General features: G+C 31.3%; 2 protein-coding genes across 2 annotated transcripts; both read right to left on the bottom strand.

The window, feature by feature from the left end:
- Window positions 1-650: 650 nt before the first annotated feature.
- Window positions 651-2746, bottom strand: LOC111896271 (proteasome subunit beta type-3-A). The gene is made up of 7 exons (XM_023892278.3): window positions 2589-2746; window positions 2325-2506; window positions 1723-1830; window positions 1533-1622; window positions 1220-1304; window positions 1014-1108; window positions 651-863 (listed from the first exon to the last, which is right to left on the bottom strand). Exons 1-7 carry the CDS (start codon window positions 2592-2594, stop codon window positions 815-817), a joined length of 615 nt encoding a protein of 204 aa, XP_023748046.1. The 5' UTR covers window positions 2595-2746; the 3' UTR covers window positions 651-814.
- Window positions 2747-3921: 1175 nt separating this feature from the next.
- On the bottom strand, window positions 3922-7781 carry LOC111896262 (probable beta-1,3-galactosyltransferase 3). The gene is made up of 8 exons (XM_023892267.2): window positions 7571-7781; window positions 7422-7485; window positions 7036-7108; window positions 6152-6272; window positions 5652-5739; window positions 5060-5185; window positions 4840-4946; window positions 3922-4183 (listed from the first exon to the last, which is right to left on the bottom strand). The coding sequence occupies exons 1-8, from the start codon at window positions 7779-7781 to the stop codon at window positions 4035-4037; spliced, it is 939 nt and encodes a 312-aa protein (XP_023748035.1). The 3' UTR covers window positions 3922-4034.
- Between the last annotated feature and the right edge of the window lie 1035 nt (window positions 7782-8816).

The following is an 8816-nucleotide window of genomic DNA, read 5'->3' as shown; positions in this document are numbered from 1 at the left end:
ATTACGTGAAAAAATTATAGCTTTTATGGTATTTGTCCTTTTGATGTATAAAAATTATGGTCCTTTACCTCACTGTTTTCTGAAGAAGAAAAAAAAACTATTTTGGTCATTTTCTCTGTATTATTTTATTATTTAATTAAAATTTATTTTAAAATTAATTTAGAAACATCCCCACATGCCCGCCCCAGCCTAGCCCACCCCATTATCTTTCCTCACCCTTCAATTTCCCACTACCACCACCACCTTTGTTTTTTAACCATATTAAACCATTTCTTTCATCTTATTTCCCAACTTATTTGCAAAATCCCAAGCTTCAAACTACAAAATACCATAACCCTAATTTAACAATTAATTCATAGTTTTAACACCTCATCATCTACATGACTTTCCGATGAAAGCCATAAATTCATAATCATAAAACCTATTTCATACTTGGATATATTTTCATCATTGATTTAAACGTTGAATCAATGTCCAAGATGGAAGGGGATAGAAATGACGTCAATCGGATAAAACATATTTTAAGATCCCAAAGATGTTAATTCCTAAATACAAACCAGCACTTCAAACACTATCTGAAAGGTAAATAACTAAGTTTTATAAAACATGTAAAAACAAAATCATAAATATCATCACTATTTGGTCATTGATTTTGAAGAAATGTGTCTCAGATATATTAAGCAATTGAGAAAATTATCACGCTTGAAGGTTAGGTGTTAAGGAACAAGTAGAAGAGATAGAACGGATTAAATTGCATCATACAAAGATAATAAAATTCTCCAGATTAATAAAAAAAAAAATTATATAATATTTGTTAATCCATTCTTCCCTTCAAGATTCTTTCTGTCACTTCAGTCGGTGTGCTGCACCAAAACCACATGTCATCTTATTAAAAATTCATATGGTTAAATTAAAGAAATAATAAAGTACTAGCATATATTAATTTATTGTAGAATAAATAAATGGATAAATAAATAAAAGTAAAATGTTTTAGAAAGAAATAAAAAACTTACACAATGTAGACATGGCCTCCCCAACCACTCAAACAATCACGATCCACCGATGATAAAAGAGCTTGGGAGATTGTCTCAAACAGATCCTCGTGATCCTTCATACATAAGTAACTATGAGGATGAGGAGGAGGGCATTTTTGTCTTTTTGGGTGGGACAAAAGGATTGAAATTTTTGTCTTAAGTTTTAATAAAATAAGGAAAGTTACCATATCCGGTTTGAACATCGACTCACAGGCACCATAAAGAGACTCAGAGGCAGTCCCAGCAACAACAAAATCTTTTGCAAGCTCTCTACAATTCATTTTCAAAAGAAAAAGGATAACAAATTAACGCCAGAAATAGCAATGTACTTTCATTAAATTTTTTTTTTTATTAATTTACCATGGGGAGATTTTCCAAACAATAATGTCCTAATTAATAAGAAAGAGTTTGATATAATTTGGTAGATGTTTCAAAAGAAAAAAGAGCTCTAATAGAAAGAGAATAATATTGGATTTAGCAAATGAGAAATGAACCTACTTTGCTCCAATAGAGTCCATTGTGCAAATGAATGGCTTATCATCTTCTCCCAATCCAGCAATCACAGGTTGGCAGAAATAAGGACCAAATCTACATATACAATTTAGAAATAGAAAAAATAAATTGAACAATGGATGATAATCCAGAGACACAAAAACATAAATATAAATAAGCTTTTCTTTAATCTAACCTTTTCTCATACAAAACAGCAGAGACAAGACTAGCAAAAGTTTCAGGCTTCATATCTCTTTCTTCACGAAGCTGATACAGTTTGTGGCGAAATAAAAGCCTTTGATGACTGCAATAACACAAAATATAAATAGTAAGAGAAGAATGTAATTAGTAATTACACTATGAAATGATTAAGTTTAGTGGCATAATGATAATAAAGTCAGCTATGGAGGTATGATTGTAAAAAAGAAGACAAGTGAATTGTTATGTCTCATGTCTCCCCTCCATAATCATCTTCTTTACATTCATCTCTCTTCAGAAATGAATGGATGCTCCAGTGAACAAATACAGGGTCTAGTTCTATAAGAGTTTTGAAGTCAAACTTACACAAACACTTAAAAATGGAGGCTTTCTTCAACTATGAAGAGCCAACTCAATCCACAACAATCTGAGAATTACCAAGCAAAATGCACATCCAATCACCCGTTATTGACTAGGGTTAATCATCACTGATATCACATAATCAATCTCATAATGCAGTAATGCATATCCAAATACCCCGATAAGTTTACTGTTATTGCGAAACCCTAAATGATCGACAATAATGGGTGGCAAACTTACAGTGTTTGAGCATCACTGCCGAGACCAGAGAGACCGAGAAAGAGCTTATCATGAATCTTGAAAATTCTTTGGAAATCAGTGGCTATAGTCTGGAGCTGAACCCCGAGACGCCGATCGCTAGCGATTGCGAAGCAATTCTTACCAACCATGGCGACCAGGGCGCTTCCATTATACTCAAAAATCTGTGCAACCAAAACATGTTAGTCATCCAAAACAGTTCACGTTTGACACCATTAAATTCCTCTAAATGCCTCAATAGCTTACCGACATCGACCCGAAGAGGATGAAAACCGCAAGACAGGCGATATCGGTGAGAGTTATTGATTCCGGTGACTTGGAGGAAAGGTTGCTTGACGTTACAAAATTTGTCCTTTAGGCCGATCAAAATTGTAAAAGAAGCCCTCCGATTTTAGTAGGTTAACCAAGATGATTCTTTTTTCCATTACATACTTACGGATAACTGATAACTGTCTTGGGACAACTTCAACATGGAACCAAACTATAAGACCCAATCATAGAACCACATCAAAATAATTCATGTTGTTTTCTGAACAAGGGTAATTTTCATGTTCAAACTTGTACATGTGTTTTCAATTATGAATATCGGTCATTTTCATTAGTTATGTGGTAGGTCGTATAATTTGGTTGTATGTTGAACCTATCTACTCTTCAATTATGGTTTATAGATTTTTCTTAGGTTTGGTTTCGAATTTCTTAATATTTATTGACGTAGTTTCTCGTTTACATTTAATTTTCATGTAATTATGTGATAGGCCAATATACTTTGGCAGACTAGCTTTATGCCGAAGGCCAAAGTGTAGTCCAGCTTTATGTTGTAGGCAAAAAAAGGCGGACCAGCTTCGTGCTGAAGGCTAAGAGCGGAACAGTTTTATGTTGAAGGTCATTATATGTATGCATTGTATATGTATTGTGATATATGGTATTTTGGGAAACCCACTAAGCCAGATGCTTACCCAATTGATATTAAATGTTTACAGATAACAAGGAGGTTGAAGCTCGACCGTACATACACATTGGCAACCTATTTGATCAACCCAAAAAAGTATTTGATAAATATTTTGTGCCCCCAACATATGTAAATCCTAGATGCGCTACTGGGCGTTGGTGATGAAATAAATCAATATCAACCAAGTTAATATCTTGGTGTCTTATAAGAAATCTTAGATAGATTGTATTGAGTGGCTTAAGAATTTTGTCTATCAAAAAAAATGTGTCACAAATGGCCCATGCCATAAAAAATTTAACAGTAATTTCTATATAATTTGACTAATATGGATTCACTGTACATTATAAGATTTTATTTATTTACATAAAGTTAATGGTTTCTTTACGACAAAAGTCACATAAGGTTTAATCATGTGAGATTCGAACGTCGGTAAATTTAATGGTATTTAACTTGAATGAACCTTGTTAATAAACATACTATCACTAAAGAGCTTTTGTCCTAGAGGTATCCGGTGTTTCCCTCCATGCTTGAGGTTGAGGGCTCAAGTCTCGTAGTGGACATATGTGGAATTAAGGAGTAGTTTAGGAGTAGATTATAAATAGTTTATATTTATCGTTTCAAAAAAAAAAATAAACACACTATCATTGCATTATTTTTAAATATACTTTGGGTATATAATCATTGAGGTGGAAGAAGCATTTACATGCATTCGCTCAGAAAAATGCAGGCATAATATCCCCAAATCAAACAATAGCCTTCCACAAGTCGTCTTCATGCTCGCTACATCTCTTATGAACATCGTATATCCTATCTTCAGAGTCACATATGCCACTACACGCCCAATCAATCGTTGCCACACAAGTATGTCCAATCAAATTCTTCCACTCGCAAACTGATCAAAGCAAAAAAGTCTAAATAAATAATCAAAATTTTTATCAAAAATCTACCAAACATGTTTTAAAGAATTTAGTTTGGGTAACATATCGGGAAAATAATAATGTTTTTGCATTGCAAAAGAATAAGTGCTAAATGCAAGAAATATCACTATTTTTTCTATAGCATCCTACTTGCATTTCGGTCTATTACAACATTGTACTTTGAATTAGCCACCTGATGCTTTCAAAAAAAAATCTTAAAAGACATTGTACATTGAAAAATGAAGTAAAAAATTACTTTGAAATTGGAAGACAATGCTATAACTAGATAATTTTTTTTCCCAAGACCATGGCTTTAATAGGGTATGCATATGAAATAAGAGCGTTCCATGCTCGAAAAAAAACTAATGGCTAGATGCAATAAATAGCAATGTATTTTTATAATTTGATTATTATAGTATCTTATTAGCATATCTTTCTATTAAAGCATTGTACATACACTTTTTTCTTATTATAACATTGCACATTGAAATTTCATCTAAACATAGAATTGTACTTTCAATTTTTTACTTATTATATGGTATTGTACTTTAAAAACTGTACTAAGTTATAACAGTAAAAATTACTTTTTGTAGAACATTTTTATAATTGTATCCAAAGTTCGAAATCTTACCAGGGGTGCCACAACATAAGCTCCTATCATCAACATGTTCAACATCTAAACCGATCATCCAAGTCCCCAAAGAAACATCTTCATTTGCATACTTGTGTAGAACATCTCTGATACATCACAACACCATAAACATCATTAAAACCAATACATTAAAACATAAAATATTAAAACACAAAACATTATCTAATAAAAACTTTTGAAAATCATGGAGCCAACTTACTGGTTTTTGGATATATAAGTAGCTAATTCTTTGGAGATACCGTATATTTGTCCACCCGCATGGCGGAAATACTTGTTTTCCATGTCACCAAATTTCCAATATTCAGGTTCTCGGTGTTTCTCTTCCCTGATTTATCACACAACCACTCTTAAAAAGGAAAAAAGATAAGGGCAAATTGTAGGAATTAGCAATGTATTTTACTTTTGTTACCAATATGGGTAATGTACTTTATTTTTACGTATAATAGCAAACTACTTGTATATTTAACCCATAATCCAAACATACATACATTTCCTTCTCAATAATAGCAATGTACTTCATTTTTCCCCATAATAAGCAACATACTTATACTTTTTACCCATAATATTAATATACTTATATTTTTCTACCAATATGAGCAATGTACTATCAGTTACATATTGTTATTATCAGTAAAGAAATACAACTTCATTGCTATTATGAGTAAGGAATTGTAAGATCATGTATAAAAAGCATGCAGGTAATTTGCTACTATGGGTAAAGAAACGTAAGTGTGTTGTTACTATATTATCCCCAATAGATGGAGCTTATAATATTTGATTAAAAATTTTACTTTTCAGTAAGCACAGGGTCAGACTTCATGCACCCAATATAGACACGGGCCTTGTTGACATGGCTAAGTAATGTTTTCGCCAATGCTCCTGCAATGATTAGTAGTTTCAACGGCCTTTTCGAAAAAATAATAAAGTACTGGGTTTTTGAGTAAAAAGGTTGAAAATGTAATTTATTTTGTGAAATTAGCCTTTTTTATCATCATTAAAAGAATAATAGTTTAGTGGCTAAACGGGGCTAGTAAGTTGTGTTTGTTCGATACGACAATATATATATATATATATATATATATATATATATATATATATATATATATATATATATATATATATATATATATATATATATATATATATATATATATATATATATATATATAATGAAAGTATGAAAGTACAAGTGCTTCTTTTCTGCATTTTGCTTTATAATTAATAATAATGTGTAAATTGAGATAAGCCCATAAGAAGAATTTGTTATTAACGCAATGCTGCATAAATATACCTATATTTACATGAACATCATCGTCCACTTTAACATAGAAATCTGCATCCCAAGTTTTGACTGCAGTAGCAAAGTATATTTTTGTCTTAGCCGATAGATCCAAGTATGCTTCAGTATGATTCTGGTCAAAATACAACCCAAAGACTAAGTCAATGCATGTATATCTGGGCTTACATTCACAATTTAATATTTTCATGTAATGTGGTAAATGTGCCAATTACGATGTTCATATTTTGGTCCTAAAATAAAACGCAATTACATATTTATCTAAAAACCTCTATCTTTCATAAACTGGAAAAAATAGGAACCTTTTTTTTGAGTAAATTACGAAATCGACCCTATGGTTTGGTCAAAATTGCACGTTTGATCCCTAACTTCCTTTTTGTACTCGGATTGTCCCTATGGCTTGATTTTGTTATGTTTTTCGTCCCTTACATACATAAACTTAGGGACCAAACGTGTAATTTTGACCAAACCATAGGGACAAAAAATGCAACAAAATCAAACTATAGGAACGATCTGAGTGCAAAAAAAGTTAGGGATCAAACATGCAATTTTGACCAAACCATAGAGACAAATTTAGTAATTTACTTTTCTACAGAAGAATTAGGACAAATAGCAACCCCATTTTTACTTTTCTAATTTGGTTGGTAGACTTTAAAAATTATTAATAAAACCACCCAACCTTTTAAAATCCGTTATAAAAACCATCTATTTTCTGAAAACTTATATGAAAATCATTTGGCAGCAATTTCGGCCCATTTTGCAGGAATGGCTGCGAAAATTGTGGCTATTGGGATCTTTTGGTTAATTTTTGGCTAAATCTTGGCACAAGCTTGTCATATTTTTCTAAATTTGTCTTTTTCTCCAATAAAAAACACTACCAGCCTCATAAAATCTCCATAAAGTTTTTCCTCTTCTTCAATGGAATTATCAAGAATGTTCCCTTCTCTTGCACTGTAAAAAACAATTTAAACACATTATATGGATATAATTTTAAAAAAAAAAGCTAAAAGAACAGGTCAAAGGTTGAAAGTAGCTAAATTCTATTCATTTTTCACCTCTAATTCTCTCTTTTTTCCAATGATTCTTGTAAGATAGTTTTTTTTTACTTACTACAGATGAACGACTTAATACAAAAAATTAGAGAAAGTAGCTTTACAAATTTTCCCTCTTTCTCAAATATATTTTCAAAATTATTCTCCAGACCGAAGTTTATTCAAACTATACACACGACTTAATGGAAAAAGAAAAAAACAACTAAATGAACCTATGGCCAATGATGAAGCGTGTAACAATTCCTATTTCTTCCTCAAGCCTTTTTCTTTTCTCCCCTGGTCAACAAAATTCACTCATCAAGTTTTAAGAAGCACAAATAAATAAAAAAGAAAATATCCCGAAAAAAAAAAGTACATATACCTTGAGGCATCCATGTAGCCCGAATGGATTCTCTTCTTTTTCTGCTGCTAAAACCCGTGTTGATTCCAATTACTATAAAATACTTCCTTTTGGTATTTAAATTGCTAGCTAATTCCAATGAAGAATCTTTCAGTGGAGATTGGTTTCTTGTGGTAAAATTGTCTATTTTTGCTTTAAGATTCACGATTTTCTTGTGGAGCTTTCTATACATGTAAAAAAACCAAACTTTTTGTCAAAATAAGCAAGAAGCCTAAAAGAAGAAAGGGTTAGAAAAAGAAATAGGAACCATACTGTCATTGATTTGTTCACTGTAGCATTCTACTTTTATTTTTTCTTATTTGAACATTGTACTTTGAAAAATATACCAATATGTAATACAAAAATCCCCGCAGCTATAACCGGGTAGATTTTTCAAAGTATAATGTTCAAAGAAAAAAAAAGAAATTGACATTATAATGTTGTAATTGGATAGATTTCAAAGTACAATGTTTAAAAATAAAGAAATACAAATATGACACGTTATAATACACAAACAAATGAAAGTATGTTGTTATTTCTTGCATTTAGCCCCCATGGATTGAACAACTTACTTGATAGAATGATAGATCTCAGAAACATCTCGTGTAGTATTGGATCGAATGTCGGTAATATCCTGATGAAGAGCAATCAAACGGTTTTAACACCATAGGCAAAAAAAACATCTAGAAAGAAATGAAAACATCATACCGGCTTCAAAAATATATACCCGATTAGCATTACACTTTTATTTTATTTTTGTTATTAGAACATTATAACCTAATTATAACATAAAGTTGGGTTGTATTTTGATGGAATTGCAATAAGTTGGTAGATTTTTCTAATTACATTGGTATAATAGAAATAAATGAAAGTACTTGAAATGTCATAATAAGCATGTCAATGAAAATATATTGATATTTCTTGCATTTAATCCATGTTTTATCTATTGTGATAATTACATGCATTCAGTCGTGGACCCCGGCATTGTATATAGAGTAGGAGAAATTTCAAAGAGAATACTTGCATATTTAGATTTGTAACTTTGCTCGATTGAATTCCCACCCCAATTCTTTTGTATTAGCGATACGATGTCGCTACCTTCAGGCACAATCCACATCCTGGGAAACAGTTTCAATAACAGATGTGTTAAATGCAAGAAAGAGCAACGTACTTTCATTATATATTTTTTGAAAAAAAAAGATCAAATGTTTTTCAACCACTTAAGGAG

The sequence above is a fragment of the Lactuca sativa genome, chromosome 1 (assembly GCF_002870075.4).
Source record: "Lactuca sativa cultivar Salinas chromosome 1, Lsat_Salinas_v11, whole genome shotgun sequence".
NCBI classification, from domain to species: Eukaryota; Viridiplantae; Streptophyta; class Magnoliopsida; order Asterales; family Asteraceae; genus Lactuca; species Lactuca sativa.
Note: the sequence above shows the minus strand (reverse complement) of the source record. Positions and strands in the feature narration are given on the sequence as shown.